Genomic DNA, 23,691 nt, shown 5'->3' on the forward strand with positions numbered 1-23,691 from the left:
AAAAGTAATTGGCACCATGTAATTCATCCAAGAGATCTTCAATTAAGGGCATTGGAAACTTATTTTTGATAGTGAGAGCATTAAGTTTTTTGAAGTTTGTGCAGTATCTCCAGGAACCATCTTTCTTCTTGACCAAGACTATAGGTGATGCATAGTAGCTTGAACTTTCTCTAATAAAGCCAGTGGACAGCAAAGCTTTGACTTGCCCCTCAATTTCTACTTTTTGGTTATGTGGGTACTTGTATGGTCTTAAACAAACAGGTATATATGGTCTTAAGCAAACAACAACTTGTATAGCAAGTAACATGGTTTGAACCTATGTTGTTTTTAGATTTCCTGAGACTTGTACATTGTCACTCTGATGTTGTTCACCTTGTAATGTGACTACTTCTCCTTGATGTTGAAACTTCATGGTCAATTGGGCACAATTCCAAGAGATTTCACCTAGTGTCTTAAACCATTGCACGCCAAGTATTACTCCAAAATGGCTACTAGGCAAAACCAAGAAATCAGCCATGAATGAATGATTGTTGAATTTCCAGGTCATTTAAGGACATTTTCTTGTAATCATAAGTTGTTTTTCTAATGCTACTATTACAGGAAAGTCCCTAATGAAAATGGTTTTTAATCCTAATAGCTTCATCCATTTTTCACTGATGAAATTACATGTACTTCCTATATCCATCAAGATGGGAACCTCTTATTTTTTTATTAGTCCTTTCAATTGTAATGTGTTACCACCAGCTACACCTTGTAATGCATGTAAAGAGATATGAACATTTGAATCTTTGACCAATTCTAGACTTTGTTCCACCAATTCATTGTCTTGTTCTTTTTCAGAATCTGAATTAACACATTCATCAAACTCATCTTGTGTAGAGAAAATGGCATTTAGTTTCCCCAAACTTTACACTTAAGTCTATGGTTCTTATCCCATTTCTCACCACAGAAATGACATAATCCTTTAGAAATACGTTCACTGAACTCTTTCCTGGAAATTGAGCTTGTAGTGGTAGATTTTGAGTCTGCAACAGAAGTTGAGTTTTGTGATAATGTTGTGTGATTTTGTTGTAGTATAGTCATAGGTTGAGTTTTTCTGTTTTGATTTGCACCAGAACAAGATCTTGAATATCTAACTTGTGTCTCAAAGTTGTTCGATTTGTTCCCATTGAGTTTCTTTGTAATTTTTTGAAGCGTTTTTTCTTGTAAACGTGCCAATCTCATAGCTTCTTGGATTGTAGATGGTCGATGGACACAAACTGATTTCTCCAACTCCAAACGTAATTTGGAGAGGAAGAAGCTTAATGCTATCTCCTCGGAGATCGTCACATGGGCCAAAACATTATCGAAATTTTCTAGATATTGAATTAAAGAACCTTCTTGTTTCAATCTTGCGAGTTCTGCAACTGGGTTGTCAAATGCTCCATCACCAAATCTATTTCCAGCATCTTGCAAGATCTGAATCCATGTTTTGCTCTGAAAATCAAGTGTTTGAAATGTTGCCATGAGAATGCCTTGCCATCCATGGAGAGAAGAAGTAGATAACCTCTTTTTTTTTCCAATGTGCCTTCGAGCTCGAAGAATTGTTCTATTTTTGCTCGCCATTCAGGAAAATTGGTACCATCAAAAGATGGAAAGTGCAGTTGGGTTCTATCAAGAATCGAGGAGGGAGTTTTCGACGTCTCATTGTGTGATTCATTCTCCTTCGTGATTTTTCAACCAGCATTCAAGGTTGTTATTGAGGAAACTAATCCATCGATCGGTTTTTGCAATGCTTCCAAGGTCTTTTGTGTTAACTCTTGCAAATCTACCATCTTCTTTTCCATTGTGTCCATGCGTGTCTTGAGTTCTTTCAGTGTCACCATCATTTCCGACTTAGTTGATACCAAATTATTACGAACAAATTCAATTCTCCAAATAGTACTCACTGACTCTCAACAATGAAGGTTGAAGAGGAACAAAGAAATTTACAATTCTATTCATGAGAATTAATGGCATACACAAAAGGCCTTATATATACATACTTACACTCATTTTGATCTTTTCCCACTCTTATCTAATTACAACTCATAACCGTTATAACGGTTTTATAATTTTGACCCTAACATATGAGCCCTCTTATTTTTATCTATTACATGTAATGTAATGTAGAAATACTGGCTTTAGACCTACATTGAATATCAATTTAAAATGTAATTCCTTGATTCATGCATAGTTAGCTTTTGAATCCATTTTAATAAATTTTTTTAAAAAACACTTTTAAGAGAAAAAAGAATACGAAAAATATTTGAAGTTAATTTTTTTAATTTCAGATTATGCATAAATTAAAAAATTAATAGAAAAACTTCTACACTTAACTTGTACATAAACTAATTTAAAAAAAATTGTTTTTTTTCTTATTTTTCTCCCCTATATGTGCTTTTGAGGGAATTTACCTAAACAGGCCTTAACTCTTGAAGATAAAGTCTGTGCTCTAACATTCCACATTCAATTCTAGCTTAAATTTTGGATAGAACATTGTACTCAACATGGAGCTAATAATCACCTTGAATCATTTTGAAAGAAATCTACATTTCGGATTAAATTCCTTATCACCATAACTAGTCTTTTGCACATGTTTCATAAAAAAATAAGAGCATATAAATATGTTAAACGAAAAGAATATAAACATAATAAAGCCACTATACTCTTTTTCTTTAACTTTTTTTTTTCCAATTTTACTTTATGAAGTAGAAACATCATATATAATTATATATATAAAGTATGAATGAATCAAAACATCCATCTGGGTGAAGGAGAATGAACAGCAGTTTGGCGAGGTGGTGGTTTGCTTGAGCTGCTATTACGTTTCATGATTGAAGAGACAGTGGGGCTGAAATAGTCATTGCTTCGCTGAGATGTTGTTGCTGCACCTTGTGAATACATTCTCTTCACATGCATGAAGCTTCTCTGATTTTCCACCACCATTCCACGCGCAACTTGGCTTCTAGGTGCAGCACCCCACCTATTGTAACTAACACAACTCTGGCTCCTTCCCACTTGTTGAAATTTCAACTCCCTGGGGCTCGTGTAGTTGCGGCTCTCGGCAGTTTCCGCCGAGTACATGGTCTCTCCTTCGCTGCTGTATCCGTTTTGCATCATCCCAGCTACTTCCACGGGAGATGAGCTAGACTGGACCTCGCTTTCGGCTGCGCCATTTACAGAGCCTGTTGAGGAAACTTCTGGGATAGGAGTTGTTGGCCTTGTGTGAGTGTTTTGTTCTCCTGCTACTTGGTTTTCAGGCAAAGGTTCTCTGGCGTGATTTTCAGCAGACTTTGGTTTGGATGACTGTGGAAAAACTGCAGGCTTGGAAGACCTCGGAGGAAAATTGATGTCCAAAAGCTGCATTGGTGTGTTTTCTTTTCGTCTTAGTGGCACCGCAGTTACTCTCGGCGATTCGTATATTTCTGGAGTGGGAATTCCCTGTACATGTGCAGCATTTGGATTAGTGGTCAAGCTTTCTTCTTCAACTGTGTTGGTAACAGCAGAAGAGCTTGGTCCCTGATCTCTTGCCTTTGAGGCATTGTTTGATGAAGATGGGGTGCCATCCTCGTTGCCTTCGGTTGACTTGAAAACCTGCCGCAGGGTGAAGGAAGCACACGAGTGCTCGCTCTTTGGGCCGTTGGACATGAGTCGCATGATTGGTAGTTTTGGCTTATTAAGCTCATCGAGGTTGCCTTCCCAATGCTGGTTTAACCAATCACATATGACAGGAATCGGTATGCCGAATTGCATAGGGAGATCTTTCTTCCAAGAGGATGATGATGATGAAGAAGTTGAAGGCGATTTAGTGTTTGGTGATGTGGCTAATTTCATAGGATCACATATCATAAAAGCTAGGTTGCCATGCACATCAAAACCTGCAGAACCTGGACTCCATTGAATTCCATCAGTTGACAGTTTAATGAGATTGTCTGTAGCTATGACCACCTTTCCTTCACCAACAGTGAGCTCATGTTTATCTGTGTAGCCTAGAAGGTAAACTACACTTCCCAGATCCAGATTGGCTTTGGAACTGGTCTTCAAGTAGTGAGGGCACTGAGCCGGTGCATTCGAGTCTCCATCCACGTCGTCTAAACCCACAATTGTAAGATCTAATACAGAACTTGTTATGAAAAACCTGAAACCAGGTAAGAAAAATAAAATAAGGTCTGCTTTACAAATAATCACTCTAAGGACTACTTTAAGTGACAGTGGCTGCTATAGATCTCTCTTTCTATAATAAGATAAAAAAATTTACCGAAGAGCATCATGAGATATATCCTCAAAAAGTACCCACTGCCCTCCCAGAAAAAAGAAAAAGAAATGTTGAGAAATCACTAAATTAAAACTGTCAATTTCTTTGAATATCCACCAAAGGAATTTTTTTGAAGGAGTTGTCTCAATGAGGCAAGAAGCAGAGTGAGATTTGCAAACCCAAAATTCACATCATTTTGATGCAGTTGAGTAAAGCAGTCACCTATTTTTAAGAGAAAATAATATATATGTAATATGATTAGAATCATTAAAACAGTAAGACCACAGTGTAAATTAAGTCATAAAACAATATACAAATATAATGTAATTCAATCTATGTTTATAAAGTAAACACAAACATAAAATTTCAAATTCTGCAAAGATATTGAATGAAAAATGGTGCTGGTCTAAAAAATGAAATGTCATCTGTATCTACATGCCAAAAGGAGCACTAGGAGGAACTTCATACATGCTACTAAGTGTTGACTGAAGTTTCAGAAAGCATAATCTGAACCGAGATGCTTAAATATTGGATATATAATGCCAGAAACAAAGTACTCAAACTAGAGCAAACTTTCATTGCACATTGAATAACATGAGAATTCTACATAATCAGCCCTCCATGAGAGTCAGTTACTATGTAACTGTTTTCTATAATGAATTCAACTAAAAGAGAGTAATATGAAAGAGAGAATTATTACTAACAGTAAAATAAGCAGAAACTTCCTTGAAAATGGAATAGCAATTAGAACTCCCTCAAATACACCAATAAGATGTACATACAACTCTCATTTTAAGGATGCAAGATTCAAACTTACGGGCAGATTAGACATAGTACGGAAAATTGTGTTCTATGTCTACACGTCTTTTTGAATGTTCCCTTTGCAGAAAACTCGACCAAATTCTTAAGAATTAGATTATCAATTTGACATGATGCTAAAATATCAAAACCAGAATTTGACTTCGAAATTGTTTCAGGTTGTTTTTGATTCCACTGCATGTTTCATGGACTGTTCATTTCTTATACATTATACATAACATTTGGATGTTTTTCAGATAGCAATGCATCTTCTATATATTACCGCTCAACATTTGCCATTAAAAAGTTATAGTCAACTAAAAGTTAAAATCTTAAAATGCCAAGTATGGAAAGATTATACACTAGTTTCTATATATTCAATTTCAAGGTTTATTGAGATATTTTTAAGTTACAAACAACAATTTCTGAAATATGAGGCAAATCATGTAAATGTCGAGCCCAAATAGTCATGTCAATGGAGTGAATGGAAAGAGAATAAACTATTTAATGTTCTAGGGTATCAACGGAAACAATTGAAACATGAGATAGCCTTTCTAAAAGATCTTCAAACTTTCTTTTTATATATTTTTGCCTTTGTCCTATGAAAATCGAGAAAGACAAGACTATAATTTGATTTCTTAGTATGTAACTCTTGTATTATCCTGTAGGAACCAAGAGGTTTCTACATTAAAGGTCTATTCTAGGCCGTAGTTAGAATAATTGAGGGATCACTTTGACTTGGACTATGTGAGACTTATAAATACATTTGTACATAGAATTAGGAAGGCATTCATTTTGTAATTGATAAAAAATTGATTTTACAGTGTGAAGGGGTCTTTCTTCCCTTGGCAGAGCAGAATAATACATTTTCTCTCTGATTCTCTTCCTTCTCTCATCTCTCTTTTATTTCAATTCAGAATTTTGATTGTTGAGATCTATCAAAAGGTCCAACATATCAGATATTCAAGGAAGCACCAATGTGAACAATAGCAATGAACACAAGAATAGAAGCATTGGAAACCTCTGTTGAATATATCAAAAAGTTGGCAGCCCAACATACAACTCAACTTGGGGGGTTGAAGAAGGGGATCGCAAATGCTGGAGACATCATGGAAATGTTGGCAAAGTGAATGAAGAAGCAAGGTATTGATGCAGTTGCAAACGATGATGAAGATGGGGATGCTAGTAGTGTAGGGCAGAAAACACTGATGTCATCCACTAATGGGTCTTTCAAGAGTAGTCAAGAAAGTCATAAATGGATCAAGAAAGTGGAATAGGCTTCAATCCAATTGGGTGGATTGCAAGAGTCAAGAAAACCTTTGGGGTGGATTGCGAGAGTCGAGAAATTCTTTGAGATTCAACATATTCCTCATTTTGAACAACTCCAACTTGCATTCGTTAGTATGGATGGACCAGCAATCCACTGGTTTTGATTTTGGCAGCAAAAGAACCCTAACTCTTCATGGGATTCCTTCACCTTGGATCTAATTTGGAGGTTTGGTAATAGAACAAGGGGTAGTGTGTTTGAAAGATTAGTAACAATGAAACAAGAAGTGTCAATTGAAGAATATGTGCGAGGGTACCAAGTAACACAAATCTTGGTCCAGTGGAAGAATAGAACTGCAGAGAAAGCAACTTGGGAGGACATTCAGGTGATTAGGAAGCAGCTTCCTCAATTCAACCTTGAGGACAAGGTTCAACAGGAGGAGAGAGATGTTAGGAACCAAGAGGTTCCAACATTAAAGGTTTATTCTAGGCAGCGGTAGTTAAAATAATTGAGGGCTCACTTTGACTTGGACTATGTGAGACTTACAAATACACTTGTACATAGAATTAGGGAGACATTCATTTTGTAATTGATAATAAACTGATTTTACAGCGTGAAGGTGTCTTTCTTCCCTTTGTAAAGCAGAATAATACATTTTCTCTCTGATTCTCTTCCTTCTCTCATCTCTCTTCTATTTCAATTCTGAATCTTGACTGTTGGGATCTATCATATCCCACACAATGTTTTAAATCCTGAATAGCGGTCAGCAAAAATGCTATAGCAAGATAGCATATGGCAAGACAGCCGCTATTTTGAAAATATGAAAATTACTCAATTAATGACATTAGTAATTAACAATAAAAAGTCATAGCTGTCTTAAACAAAACATACAAGTATATACAAGATAGGAATCATCAGTATCATCATCTTCTAAATCGAAGTCTTCTTTATCCTTTTCACTACTATAACATTTATAGATTTCATTTTTGGAGATTAAAATTCCAAAAGTAGACCTCCACAAAACCCTAATATATCTCTGCTTAGAAGTATTTTTTTAAGAATGCACCACTATAGCGCCCGCTACAGCTGCTATTCAGCCCACTATTTGGTTAGCTACACTAAACCGTTCCGCTACAGCAACCCTACACCGCTATAGCACTATATAAAACCTTGATCCCATATACACAACTTCTTAAGAATGATAAAATACTTCTAAAGAACAAGACTTCAAATACCATACACTACTGAATACCTCACATGCAGATGCTAACAACTAGTTACTGACTATAGAACCATACCAATCTCTAGTTTGGTATACATGTGCCAGAACGATAAGTCAACAAAGTAAATTTTAGAGTCTTGAAGGAATACATATTCACACATTTAAATGAATAATGCTACAAAGCATCATAACTAGAACACATATTGCAATTACTAATAGTTATTGACGTCAATACACAAAACATAAGCCAATAACTATTAATTATTTACACTAAGCTTTAATTACTATTTTGGTCTGTTGTTCCCAGAAGTAGAAACAGTTAGATCTAACCGTAAATTAAATAAAATCAAGGTTTCCAAATAAATATTAAGATTTCATACATTGCAGTTGTGTAGTTCTATATATCTGCTTGTAGGCCAAGTTGGTGAGGATAGGCCAAGTGATCATGAAACCAAGTAGTCAAGCTTATAAATATGTGAATGTGCAACTACAATGTAATATATATACATTGCTACATGGAAATGGAATCAAATGATACTGGTTCACATGTGTAGAAATTACCTTCCAAAAGTAATAAACTATATTAGCAATCACCATTAATATTCTACATGAATATCCTTAAAGTAAACTAATGTTAGCTACAGCTACAACTGCTTTAAAAAGAAACAAGCAACAAAAACTTTCAAACTTCACTGAATTGCAAGTATAAGGAAAATCAACAAAGGAAGAATAAATCATCAAATGAACATTAAGTTAGGGACAAGAAAGGTGTGCTGGGGAATATATTGTACGGTGATAAAGCTAGAAAGATGCATATTGTGCATCCAGAAATAGTTTAAAAAACCCAAGATTAGCTAATATTTCATTTCAATTGTTTCCTGGTTCAAGTGTCAAAGAGTTCGGTTCCCCCCGAGCAATGTATCAAGTTTGAGTCTCAAATAGAAAAATCAAGCAACAGGAGCTTTTGTCTCTACAAGTAAATCCACCGACCACAATTAGTCAAAGCCATAAGTAGCTTTCAAATACTAGGATCTCTTACCAAAACCACTCTACACTTGTCAATTCTAACAATAAATTGTTTAGAACATTTTGGGACTGAATTTCAATCCAAGTTTACGACATTAACTGCATTGGTTACCAGCTTCTAGAAGCAAATCTTAACAAGAAAGCTTAGAAACCCTCCACTAGCCTACCTATCTCCCTCCCCTACCTACCAAATTCACAAAATCTTAACTACCACCACCCCACCAAAAAAAAAACTTTTTTGTTTTAAGAAACAAGAAGAAAAGACAATAACAGTTTGGTTACATTTTCCTCCAATTTTGACAGCAAGTAAGATGAAAATCACGGCATTATCCTCAAATGGGGTTACCTCTGAGGAACAAGAGTGGCAGCAACAGCATTATGCAGCCGGATCTCGGAGCTGTCGGCGGCGACCACCGAGGGGAGGTTGGCGTGAGTGGTCAAGAGAAGGTTCCGGTGGATCAAAAATCCGGTGCCGGAAACCCCATTTGGTGCAGTGGTTGTTATTGTGGCTATGGCTTGACCCTTCCCTGTAAAGATTGCAGCTTTCATTCTCTCAGACTTGCTCACCCCTTTGCAGAAACACCACGATTCCCTCAGACTCAAACCACCCATGATTGTGGGAGTAATGGGTACCCTCAAAGACTTCAACTTGAGATCTAATGTAATGTTAGTCAATGTGGCATCTCAGTTCCAAGATCATGGGTAGGGTAGCAACAATGAAGATGACACAAGTAAGGTACAAACAAAAATGTGCAATGCAAGAGATTGGAGTTCCCCCCTTCCCACTTCTTATCCTAGGACTTTGTCTTTGGATGTTGTAAAAATGCCGGTGTCTTTTTTGTTTTTTTTTTTCGAAATGAAAAAATTCTGGTGTCTGCTCAAGTGGAACAACTTAGCTTTGTTAAAGCTTGAATTGATAACAAAAGAATTATGCCAAAGTACTGTTATACCACGGATCAGTAATGTTTGTTTGTTGAAGAATTCGGATTTCTTTTAAGTGGGGTCTGTTTTTATCATATATCAAATTTTGAACATAAAATTTTGTTCATTTATACACAATTTGAACATAAGTTTTGCTTATAAACTTTATTTTTTAGTTTTGTAATTAAAAATGTTATACCAGTCTTCTATACATATTATTTTTATTCTTTTATCTTTATAATTTTTTTCTAACCTTTATTATTGATACATAATATTTACCAGTTTTAAACCTTATAATTAAAAATAAAATTTATAAAAGTATAAATATCAATTATATTTAAACCTTATTATTGTTATAATTATGTAATGTCATTTTGCATCTTTAGAAGAAATGAGTAAGGAGTGGGAAATGGAAGATGAAATGTTCAAACAGACGGACTCTTGATTTAATTTCATTGACTTTTATAGCTTTATTCTGTAATCATATATTGCCTGTAGGATTCCACATCATTGCTGGCGGATGATTATGAAAATAATTATTCAAAAAGTTAAGTTATATTCTTTTTAATAATTATAGTTCGGTTAAGTCAATTCAATCAGGTTGAAATTATGCTGTTAGTGATTGATAATAGCTTAAATGTTTAACTTAGAAACAATTTTAAATAGATCAAGAACTTAACCAAACCACTTTCAGCACGGGCAAATATACCCGTATCCGCGAGTAATACTCGAACACGTCTCGACTTTGACGGGGAATACCCAGTTTGATCGGGTATGGGTACAGGTACGGGTAAAACTTGATATATTAAATTGGGTACGGGTACAGGTACGGGTACCCGCCCCGTACCCATACCCGTACCGTCCTCGTTCCCATTTTTAATTTAATACTCACTTTCAATTTAATTATATTAAAGAATTTTAATATTTTTTTATATGTGATTATTTATTATAATATGAGATAAAAAAATAACTTAATTATAATTATAATATAATTAAAAAAATAATTTAAAAATATTATATTTAAAAAAAATAAAAAATAAAAATTTTGACGGGTACGGGTACGGGTATACCCGATACTCGACGGGGACGGGATGGGGATGAAAATCACATACCCGACGAGTACGGGTACGGGAACGTAGATGAGTTTGGCTCGCGGGGACGGAGACAGGTATCATAAAACCCGTACCCGTCCCACCCCGTTGCCATCCCTACTCAGGAGTGGATAAATGAAATTTTATATATTTCTTCGTTCTTTTTTTTTTTAATAATATCAAGTCATTTTTAATATTTTATTATAATCAAATAATTTTAAAAGTTTTTAAAATACATGTTGTCTAAAACACATGTATGTTAAATATACTTCATGATTCACTCCCACACTTCATTAGAATATCACCATTATTTGTGAGATACTTTTGTAAGAATATAATATTAAAAAATCATAGGACCTATGAAAGTAAAAGTGACGGAGTTATTGTTCTTTTATTCATTGCAGACAAAAATAAACTATGCTCAAACCTTCCCAACTGGGTATAGTTGCTTATAAAATTGCCATTCAAAGAGCAATGTCCATGAATTTATATATATATATATATATATATACAAGGAGAATTTAAACGACACTGATGTAACTTTTACTAAATATTACACTACTTAATAAATTTATATTAAATATGAATTTTATAAATCCAATCGCTAGATTAAAAATTCTTTACTCTTAGATCATATATACAAAATTTTATATTAATCCAAGATGATTTGATACTTCATTCTTATAAAACAAAATTAACGTAATATATACATTTCAAAATATAATAAAATATGAACACTTTAATTACCTTTAAGTTATTGTTCAATTTTAATAAAATTTGATATATACATATAAAGTGATATGAACTTTTAATCTAATGGTTAAATTTATAAAATTCACATTTAATATAGAGTTATTAAGCGGTATAATACTTAATAAAAGTTACATCGGTATCGTTTGAACCCTTTTATATCTATATATATGTGTGTGTATGTATAAATAAAAGAAGGATTCATTTACTTTAATAAATAATTCATGTTCTACATTAAATTTTAACAATTTAATCATTAAATTAAAAGTTATTAATGCATAGATCAAATTTATAAATTTTTAAAAATTTTGAAAACTTTAATATTTCATTTCATCAATTTAAAAATGATGGATAATCATAAAAATATTTTATACATTGATTTGTATTAATGAAACAGAGTATCAAATAATTTTAAATTTTTTAAACATTTTGTAGACTTGATTTATACATTAATAACATTTAATTAAATGGTTGTATCTCTTGAAATTTGATATAGAATCGTGAGTTATTGAGTGAAGTAAGTTTAGGTAAGCTTACTCTTGGAGTAAGTAAATCCCTCATTTATGTGTGTGTGTGTGTGTGTTTTGTGTGATTATCAAATAGTTTTCAATTTTTTTTTAAACTTTGAATACTTGGTCTATGAATTAAGACTTTTAATTTAATGATTGGATTGTTAAAAATTGATGTAGAATATGAGTTATTGAGTGGAGTAAATCTTAGTAGACTTACTCTTTAAGTAAGTAAATACCACCTCATATGTGTGTGTGTGTGTGTGTGTAACATTGTATGTTTTAGGTGTTTTATTTGATTGTATGAATTATATGATTAATTGTTATTTTGTTTTTATAATTGTTGTTTTAAGGCTTTGAAAGTCAAAGGACTCTTGAGAGTTAAGTTGTCTCTGAGGTAGTCTCAAATAGAGTTAAATTGGTTCAACTTAAGGAAGGGTTTATAAGGTTTTTCTTAAGACGTGAACCTCATAAGTTCTTGTTTTAAGAAAAACTAGAGAGAAGGTATCTAGAGTCAGGAGATTTCTTCTTCATCTTTTTCTAATGAATCTTTTCTTCACTCTTCCTTATAGCTAATTCGGTCGACAAATTTGGAGATTCAAGCTTCCAAAGTTAGGAATCTCGAGTCGGAATCATGTGGAGTTCATTATCTTCTTCCTCACCTCTTCTCTTTTGGAGCGACTAGAGGCAAGGGAAGTTTGTGGATTGAACTTGTTGATTTCTAATTGTTGAAATCTTCTTATAATCTTCTATTTTGGGTGGTTGTACTAATTGAATCCATGAGTTGATGGTGTTGTTTAAAAGGTTTTTTTGAAGGTGCTTTAAGATGATGTTGAATTTGGTGTTTGATGGTTGCATGTATTGTTTTGAGTTGGTTTGGTGTTGTTTATGGTGTATATATGTTATATGTTGGATTGCATGTTGTTTGGGCTAGTTTAATTTGTAGGATTGAGCCATTTGATGATTCTACTATGTGTACCGATCATCATCAAGTTGGGCATGCCTTCATAGTGTTAGAGATGGCTCGAGTTAGGGGTTCTCTGCCCTGATTACGTCGAGTGTGAGATTTGTAGTGTTGGGTGTGGATTAATGAGGAGTTATTTGATTTAGTCACACCAAGCATGGTAATGAGAGGCATTGGACGTGAGTGTTCGAGGAGCTCTCTAGCTTGGTAACATTAGGCATAGGTGGAGAGGCATTAGGCATGACCAAGACAGTGGTTCTCTACCTAAATGACGTTGGGCATAGGTTGAGTGGCACCAAACGTGAGTCAAGTAGAGACTCTTTACTTGAATGATGTCAAGTGTAACGACCTGCCTGGCCGTCACCCAGCTCACAACACCATAAACCACACAAAAAAGAGCATGCATATATATGAGCAGCTAAAATATATACACAAGGTCTAATCTGGGGCTTAAAGAAATCAGAGTACAAAATACAGCCCAATTGCTACACTAAGTAGCTAAAACAGCAAAAACATCAAAAATACATCCACTACATCTGTCAGCTACAGACCCGCCTCAAGACACCAACCTAACCCTGCTCTGCTCCCATACATAGTATGATCATTGTAGTCCAAACCACATGGAAACAACAAGGGTAAGCTAGTGAAAAGAATTAGCATATATAGATATATAAGTACAGCAATTAGAAACAACTACAGCTTATCAGCATATCATCTAGTTCAGCAATCATCAGCATACAACTAATCACATATACAACTCACATCATTCAGCAAAATCAGCAGTAAACACACAATGTGTCGTCACGCATATCAGCTCGGAGATCTCCTACAACAGCTCAGCCTTATGGCCTACAGTAGCTAAGCCTTACGGCCTACAACAGCTCAGCCTTACGACCTACAACAGCTCAGCTTTTCGGCCTACAACAACTCAGCCTTACGGCCTACAACAGCTCAGCCTTACGGCCTACAACAGCTCAGCCTTACGGCCTACAACAGCTCAGCCTTACGACCTACAACAACTCAGCCTTTCGGCCTACAACAACTCAGCCTTACGGCCTACAACAGCTCAGCCTTATGGCCTACAACAGCTTAGCCTTTCGGCCTACAACAGCTCAGCCTTACGGCCTACAACAGCTCATCCTTATGGCCTACAATAGCTCAGCCTTTCGACCTTCAACAGCTCAGCCTTACGGCCTACAACAGCTCAGCCTTACGGCCTACACCAGTTTATATCAGCATGCAGCACAGCACAACACAACAGAAATAACAGCATACAGCACAACTTAAGATTATATAGCACAGCTTAAACAACTTACAGCACAGCAACAACATAAATCAGCTCAACAATATTCATCAATCACAGCTCAGCTCAGCATATATCAACATTTCAGCTAAAATTAGCATATAACAACATATAAGTGAATATCACATCCGCACTTGGCGCACTCATGGTCGCGCCCAACGTGGCCCAACTAGAGAGCACTAGGGCTCAAACGTGCCCGGCGCAATTCTAATTGTGTCCGGCGTGCTAGGAGGCAGAGACTCCAAAGAGCCTCACACGCCCGGCGTGCCAAACCCGCGCTCAGTGCAAGGAAGGCAGAGACCTCCCCAAGGTCTCATGCCCGACGCAATTACAATTGCGCCTGGCGCCACCTCTAGCAGAGACTCCCAAGGAGTCTCCACGCTCGGCGAGACGTAGTCACGCCCGGCGCTACACCAGAATCACAACAAAGTGGGTCACTGACTGATAACATGCCCAGCGTGGTCCAACCACGCCCAGCGTGAGCCATCCAGGGGCTTCCATCTTCAAGCTCGCCTGGCGCACACAACCTTGCGCCCGACAGCTCGACCAATGGATCCCTCTAATGGTCATGCCCTCAGCGCCAAGAACTGCGCCCAGCGTGCTCTCAATCAGAAACCCTCCAACTTCAAAAATTTCTTCAAAACCTGCACAAAAAAGTCATCCAAACACATGCAATCGGCCCAAAACTCCACATTTTCATCATACAACAAGAAAAACAACTCATTTTCAGCATGCAACCACAAATCATCAAAATCCCCAAATTTTCACCCAAAGTCCCGAAACCCCGAAAACGAAAATTTCTCCCATCTCAGCCAAAAATCATCCATCATCAAGCAACTAATGAGCTTCTAGAACTCATTTACAACCAAAATCAACAAAACCTAGCTTCCCTTACCTCGGTGCAAAAATTCGAGCTTCGGGACAGCGAAGGAGAAAAGAAAGAGCTCAACAAAGAAGAGAAAAGGATTTCCGGCTTCCAGCTAGCTTCACACGGCACTAATCAGCACCTATGCTCACCACAGCCACCACAAAGGAGAAGAGATCAACAACAAAGAAAGGAGAGTGTGAGAGTGAGCAAGGAAAACTGAGTGAAGAGAATGAGAAAATGAGAGGGATAAGTCGTGGGTCTTACATCAAGCCTGGATTTAGCCATGGTAGGTGTGATTGACATAGAGACTTTCTACCTCATCCACACCAAGTGTAGTAGTCTACGTGGCTTGATCATACTAAACCACAATGGTTGGTATGAAACCAAAAATGATAACTAGTTATCAAACTAGAAACAACAATTGACACGGTGGCCAGAATTGATTTCTTAGTTTCTACCCTAAAAGTAGGAAAGACTAGTACTACTATTAGGATAAAAAAATTTAGGTATGAGTCCACCATGACCTCAACATGCATAATTAAATCTCCTATGGGATTAACCTGTCGACTACCCTCTAAATACTAAGCACCTTTCCAATAATCAATGAAGGATTTTAACCCTTAACTTCATATCTTACTCAATTGGTCACTTTATACACATATGGCTTGACTTGGCCTTCATACGATCCCACATAAAACCTAAAGGAGATAACTTAAAACATTTTCTCATTCAGGAGCCAACTACTCACTAAAGGTTTCTCAAATTTTGACCTCTCTAAACATCATAACTTATAGCTATAAATAGGATATTTTAATTTTCCAAAATACTTTACTATCCTCTAGATCTTATGTATCTCGATTGAGACATGTATCACTTCATCACATGTCTAACAACTTAACAACTTCAAACAATATACATCTTGCAACGTAATCAACTTCAATTAATGATCAACTTACAACTTAGGAACTTAAAATATCACTACACATTATTCTAGATCAATGCATAATGAGTTCAATCATGCAACATCATATGGCAAGTAAGAAAGCATTAAACTCCATATGTTCTCAACACATAGGCAAATTTTCCTTCAACAAATCATGCCTAGTGTTAATCCACCTATGTCCATCATGGATGAGATAAAGAGCCTTTAAGTTAATTATGCTTGACGTAGATAACCTATGCTCGATCCCATTCCAAGAAAAGAACCTCTGCCTAACTCACGCTTAGTACCACTAAACTTGTGTTTGACGTTGTTTAGGTAGAGAATCATTGTCTTGGTCATGCTCGACGTTTTGCCACCTACGTCTAATGTCACCAAGTTAGAGAACTCCTCGAGCAATCATACCCGATGCCTCTCATTTCCATACTTAGGGGAAACTAAGGTAGAGAGCTCCTCACTGATCCATGTTTGGAACTACCAATCTTAAGCCACATTGGTGCTATGAAGGTGCGTTTAACACAATGAGGATTTTCGCACTTGGCTCAAACGTGCAAATCACACATCCCAAACAACATGTAGTACAAATTTTAACATATACATAACTTATATAACTCATTTTCATCATAAGAAGCAACATGTAATCAATAGGAATCAGAATCGCCAAGTTTCTATTCAGAACAACCCAAGGAGTGAAAACTCAAAACAATCCATCACCTCTATATAATTCAATCAAACAACCACCATTTGGAGATTTTTAACAATAAACAAGTTATGCAATTCACCAATTCATCAATTCATCAATCACAAACTTCCCCTACCTTTAATGACCTAGAAATCAAGGGAAAAGGAAGAAAATCAAAGTTTCTAGAGTTGTTGTACAACCTACTCATCAACTTGGGATTCTCAACCTTCAAAACTAAAACCTCTGACTCTATCAACTAGAATCAACTATTAGAAGGATGTAGAAGGAAATAGTGGAAACAAAAGAAGGAAGAATTTTCTCTGGCTCTAGAGATACTCCCTCTAACTTCTCACTACTTTTCTTAAGAACTGAACTTATGAGGTTCACTTCTTAAGAAAAACCTTATATTCCCTTCATTAACCCGAACTAACTTAACTCTAACCAAAAACTATCTCAACCAACTTAACTTTCAAGGACCCATTGACCTTTAGAGTTCTAAAATAATAGTATAAAAATATTTTCACAATTAATCACATATGGCATATAATTAATCAAAAATCTCAAAATCACACAATGGTACAACGTATGTCTTAAATGATAATCAAAGAAATAAAGTGTGTGAGTGGATAAAATAATTAAAATTTCTAGATGGGTATGCATCTAACATATCAAGTTGTATTAATATAGCTGAAGGGAAGATATATGGAATCAAAAGCCATGATTGTAATATTTTTATGTAAAGACTAATTTCTTTGGCATTTTGTGATATGTTGCCAAAGCCAATATAGGGAGTATTAATAGAACTCAGTTTGTTCTTCAAAGAAATTTGCACACATGAGATACGTGTTTCCATCATGCACAATGTTAAGATTTCCATTATTGAAACAATTTGTAAGCTTGAAAAGATTCTTCCACTAACATTATATGATTCCATAGAGCATTTAACTGTACATCTTTTTATGATGTTAAGGTTGGAGGTAGGCATGGCAACGGGGCGGGGGCGGGTTTTACGTAAAACCCTCCCCCACCCCCGCAGATTTAAACCACCCCTACCCCTGATACTCGCTGGGGGTAAAATCTAGGTACCCATCCCCGTCCCTAGTGGGGTTTGGGTTTTCCTGCCCCGCCCCCGCTCCCACCTTTTTTTTCTTTTTTTCTTTTAAATAAATATGAAAAAATTTAATAAAAAATAAAAGAAAAGTAAAATAATAAAAAATTTTACATATAAATATTTCTAATTTTGGTTTATATATATATAAAAATAATTTTTTAATTATATAATTAAGCGGGGCAGGAGTAGGGGCAGGGGCGGGTACGAGGGCGGGGCGGGTATTAACATTCCAGTCCCCGCCCTCGCCCCCACCCCAGATTTTATCAATCGAAAAAAACCCGAACTCGAACCCGAACCTGATAAACATGAGTTTTCCCTGTCCAAATTGGGGTGGGTTCGGGAGGGTACCCACGGGGACGGGTTAGATTGCCATGCCTAGTTGGAGAACCTGTGCAATATAGATGGACATATCCATTAGAGAGGTGCGTGTTGTACTTGAAAAAAAAGGTTGGAAATAAGGCAAGGGTTGAAGGATCAATTTGTGAAGCTTATATTGTGGAAGAAATTTTTAATTTTGCTTCTATGTATTTTGATGCAACCATATAGACAACAAACACTCAAGTTCGTGGCGTGGCCTTGGCATAGTGTTAATTGTAAGATTTGTGTGGATTATGAATGTGAAAATGATAGTGTTAATTGCAAGAATTGTAATGGATTGATATGACTATGAATTTGTGATGTGAAGTTGATGCATAGAGATGATTGTAAAGTAATGAGTTATGATGAAATGATGTGTTGGATTTTCCTTGTGTACTTTACATATAGATGTTTTCTTTTCTCACCGTGTAATTGTGGATGTTTTAGGTGAGGAAGATCCGGCTATGAGTGACATCTAGAATGCCAACGGTTGAATTGTGGGTATGCTCTGATATTGTGACATCGGGGCAGAGGATTTCTAGGACATGGATTTTTATATGGATTTGGAGTTGTACTTATTATTTTAAAAACAATTTGTAAACTCTTATGTTTCATTTTCTAATTTTTCTATTTTCAATTATCTTGGATATTGAAGAATATTTATGAAGGTTTTTATGTGAATCCTTTTACCGACGTTGAAAAATTTATTTCCGTAGTCTATTTACATTATTACAATATATGTGTTGGGGGTAGTAAGGGTGTCACAAAATACACCGCCAGGGGGGTTCCCTTGTGTAGAAGCTTGGGGATTAGTCCTGGGGGATAGTTCGGTTTATAAGTCCCAATCTTGCCCATTTTGTGCATGGGATGTATGTTGTTTGGCTTAGCTATCCCGATCAGATCCTAATAGTATGTCCTTCTAATGAGAGTCCATAGAAGGTGTAACCTAACATGTACTCCTAGACTACTCTAGGTGTGTTGCTAGCGGCAATGCATTATGCGATGTTTTACTAGTGCCACATGCATGGTGATATGTGGTCTGTGTCCATTACATGTGCATTTTAATATTATATGTTAATTGGTTTTTATGTCATGGATGAGTGGAGCGTGATATTGTTATTAATCTATCTATGTTATGTACATATACATGTTTTGGTTGTGTTTGGTTATCTGATGTACATTCCTACGTCGTGAGCCAGAGTGAGATGTTTCTTACTCTCTTTTCTTTGTATTATTTTCCTTTGGTTTTTATGCAAGTGATCATCAACATGAGGTTAAGGATGTTGGTAATAAACCTTAGGCTTTAGTATTGGACTTTGCTCTGATAGGACATGTGACCAAGCAAGCATTGATATAAAAAAAAAATAATAATTTCATTCGTGTTTCTTTTAGGAGAAGGTGTCAACAAAAATGAATTAAAGTGGCAATTCTATAGAAATTTCAACTAATGATAGTCTTAGTAAAGTGTTAGGAAAGGATCATGTTGGACGTGTACGTTGCTTAGGATTAAGAGGTTTACATAGTGTTGCGTTTCAATCATTCACAAGATTTGGTGGTGTAGGCTGTTGTTCTTCAAATTTTGATTCTACCAAAAATTCTCAACTGAAAAAGAAAGTAATTAGTTAGAAGGGCCAATTGGTAACTTCTCAAGAAAATGTCAAAACATTAAAAAAGATGTCATGCTTACTTACATACAAATGAAGGAAGGACATATTCCTACTGAGTTAGAGGCTATGTTTGGTAGTAGTAGTAGTAGTAATTTAGTGATAAGTTTTTTATATATTTTTGTGCTAAATTAAATTATATTAATACTTAACTGAAGTTTAATATTTTATGCATATTTTATTAATAAGGATAACATTAAACAATTTGTATTCTATAGGACAAAAGGAGTGGACATGACATCCCAAAACCATAAGGAGGATCTTCATTAGATAGTAATTTTCATGGAGTTTGATATTTATTTATTTTTTGTTAAACATGATGAACTCATGAATCTAAACCTATATTTTTACATTTGAAGCAAGATTAATTTTGGAACAATTTACATATTTTATTTTTGAGTATTGATCATGAATTTGTTTCTTTGAGTTATTTAATAGGTTAGATATGTTTCAGAGTTGATGGATGTTAATGTCTTAATAATGAGAAATATGTGACATACTAGACCTATGGCTAGATTTTGTCCTGATTATTTTATAATGTTGAAAGTTGTCAATTTAATGTATCTTTATGTAATTATTTTTTAACAAGAAGCATACAAAACACATAAATATTATTATTAAAACCATGTGAAGCAAATCAAACATCCATTTATTTTTTGACGGTGTAAAATCGCCAAAAAATGTGAAGTTCCAAACAAAAACATAATTTTGTGGCGGTTTAAAATCGTCAAAAGTTGAATCAATCAAAATTAAAATGCATTTTGTGGCCTTTTAAAACTACCACAAAGTGATTGAATTTTTTGACACCCAAAACCAGCATTTAGAAAATATCTGTCACGAATTATTTTTGATGATTGTGAATTTGACGGTTATTAATGATGTTGAAAATGTGATTTGTGATAGTTTTTAACGGCCAAAAATTGCAAAAATAATCGTCACAAATTGCGCATTTTTTTGTAGCGAAGGAAAAGCAAATACTTTTTCTTTTAATTATTTTGAGTAAAAGTTTATTTTATAATATAATAAAATATAATAATTAGTAATTACTTTCAATAGTTATTAATTAATATTTCATTACATTGCCATATATATATATATATATATATATATAGGAGGGATCCGTTTACTCTAGAAGTAAGTTTACCCATACTTACTACGTTCAATAACTCATGTTCTACATCAAATTTCAATGATCCATCCGTTGAATTTTAAAGTTCTTAATGCATAGATCAAGTTTGCAAATTTTTAGAAAATTTGAAAATCATTTGATATTTCATTTCATTAATTCAAATTGATGGATAATATATTTTATATTGATTTGAATTAATGAAATGAAGTATCAAATAATTTTTGAATTTTTTAAAAAAATTACATATTTGATCTATTCCTTAAGAACATTAAATTCAACGGTTGAATCGTTGAAATTTGATGTAGAACATAAATTATTGAACAGAATAAGTTTAGGTAAACTTATTCATAAAATAAATGCACTAATAGATTTTAATTTTTTAGCAACATTTTCATATTTACATTTATTAAAATGTTACTATATATTAAATAAATAGGTTATTTTGCAATACTTTTTAAAAAAATGTCATTATAGACAAAGTAACATTTTTTATTTTAATATTATTCTTTCCAATTATTTTTAAAATTAAAGTCCCATATCGAGTAAAAAAATTTCATATAAGTTATTTTGCAACATTTAAAAAAAATGTTACTATAATTGCTTCTAAAATCAAAGTTCCACATTGAGTAAAAAAAAATATTTACCTTATTTCTAATTGTTACCCATGATTAAAGTCTCACATCAAATAAATTAATGACTCATAAAGAGTATATATAATCACATAGTTATACTTAAGATAAATGAAATTTGATATTTTACATATAATTAGTAGTGACTAACTAAGAATGTCTTCCCCTAAAAAATAATTAATAATGTCTTTAATCTTCTCTTAAAGAAGTCCTAAGAGTTTAGGAGACATATAAATATATAATAATTGATAGTGATATCTAAATTAAAAGTAATTATCATTTTATAAAGTTAACAAAATCTTAGCAACGTTATTAAAGTATTACAAAAATACTACTTTGGAAACAATTTTTCAAATGTTGTCTAATTATATAAAAATGTTATTAAAAGTCTTTAACAACATGGACTATATATAACATTTAATAATATATTATTAAAACAAATTAGTAATATTTATACATAATTAAGTAACATTTTTCAAATATTGCTAAAAATTATTTGTATTGTAGTGATGAATCACTTCTCATTATATATATATATATATATATATATATATATATATATATATATATATGAATAAAAATAATAAATAAGAGATAACGTTCCCATAAATGTTTGTCATGGTGACAAAGCTCAGCAGACAGTCGGCTTAATGGTTAACCGAATAATTTGACCCAAAATTTTAAAATTATAGTTAATTATTTGCATTAATTTAAAATTGTTCATAATTAATAATTATTATAACTAATTGTTTATCATATCATGTGGTTATAGTTTTTTTTTATATTAATAATTTCTTATATATTTATGTGAATTTTGTAGTAAATTTTGGTGAATTTTTTTTGGAAAAGTAATATCCCAAAAGTTGTAATAAATTTTGATTTTTATGTAAATTTTTTATTTTAATTTATTTCAAAACCTTCAATAATTAATAAATTAATGTAATTAATATTTTATTGCACAATTAAATTTTATTATATTAATATTAAAATATCACAATTAATTATATATATACATATATTACTTACACTTTAAAACTGTAATAATTTAAAATTAATGTAATTAATATTTTATAATACCGTTAAAGTATTTTATATTAATATGTTATTATATTATATAATTACATAAAAAATAAAAAAAATTATTTTATAACATTTGTACATGAAAATATGTTGGAGGAAAATTTTGTAATTATAATTTTTTATTAGAAAAAAATTAGAGGGAAGGAAAAACAAATATTTTTTCTTTTAATTAATTTCTGTAGCATTTTATCTTATAATATTACAGAAATTTAATAATAATTAATAATTATTAAAATATTCTTATCCAAAATTTTCCTTTTATTTGGACATATTTTATTTTTTAAATTAATTTTAGTAGCACTTTATTTTATAATATATTATTAAAATATTTTTATCCAATTTTTTTTCATATATTTGTTTTGATATTTATATCTATATATATGTTACTTTTAGTAGCAGATTATTTTATAATATTGAGAAAATCTAATAATGGTTATTAATTATTGTTCTTACCGGAATTTGGTCGTGGGAGTGATCCGTCCAGTAAGATCGGTGAGCCTCCTTTGCTGGGTGTATTGGTGCTCCGAGATGGGGGAGGTACCTGCAAAAGAGACTCTGATGCTAAAGTTAGGGTTTGCATGAGTAATAGTCTCATGTATAATGCACGTACCTTGAGATAATCTAGGTTTGCCTTGGGCTTTTGGGCTTGAGATAAGATATATCATGATATGATATGATATAATTGAAGGGCGGATCTGGTCTGGGACGAGATCCTCGGAATCATGTATGATTCGCTCAAATGCCGGGCTGACGTCATGCACCGCGTGCCCGGGGTTACTTATTTGCAACGCTAATCCGGGCTAGGAGCCCGGGTGCGAAGTACGGTTAGTACACTAGCCCCCCGAGCTCTGAAGGCCGTAGGTCGAGGAGTTGAGACCGGGTTTGCTAGAGGGGAAAATGGCTTTGCGCGTACGCTAACTGGAGGTCCGCCACGTGTCGCGACTGTTAGTGTTCTAGAGACGTTTGAGTGACGCAATAAGGGCAGTGACGGTTGTGTGATGATGATTTCGCAATAAATGTGTTGTCAGTTGTGCTTTTCAGCTGACACGTGTCGCATCGGTTTTGAATTTTGGGGGAGAGTTTTTCCTTTTCTTCCACTCGCGC

At 34.0% G+C, this 23,691-nt stretch overlaps 1 protein-coding gene across 1 annotated transcript; it reads right to left on the bottom strand.

Moving 5' to 3' along the window:
- Window positions 1-2,529: 2,529 nt before the first annotated feature.
- LOC109816387 (uncharacterized) lies at window positions 2,530-9,541 on the bottom strand. The gene is made up of 2 exons (XM_020381386.3): window positions 8,936-9,541; window positions 2,530-4,159 (listed from the first exon to the last, which is right to left on the bottom strand). The coding sequence occupies exons 1-2, from the start codon at window positions 9,199-9,201 to the stop codon at window positions 2,773-2,775; spliced, it is 1,653 nt and encodes a 550-aa protein (XP_020236975.2). The 5' UTR covers window positions 9,202-9,541; the 3' UTR covers window positions 2,530-2,772.
- Between the last annotated feature and the right edge of the window lie 14,150 nt (window positions 9,542-23,691).

This window comes from Cajanus cajan, chromosome 4 (genome assembly GCF_000230855.2).
Source record: "Cajanus cajan strain Asha chromosome 4, NIPB_CcT2T_4, whole genome shotgun sequence".
Lineage (NCBI taxonomy): Eukaryota > Viridiplantae > Streptophyta > Magnoliopsida > Fabales > Fabaceae > Cajanus > Cajanus cajan.

Coding starts and splice junctions, on each gene's coding strand:
- LOC109816387 (XM_020381386.3), bottom strand. CDS start 9,201: ATGGGTGGTTTGAGTCTGAGGGAATCGTGGTGTTTCTGCAAAGGGGTG. Junction 4,160..8,935: donor GCCACTCTTGTTCCTCAGAG/GTAACCCCATTT, acceptor ACCTGGTTTCAG/GTTTTTCATAACAAGTTCTG.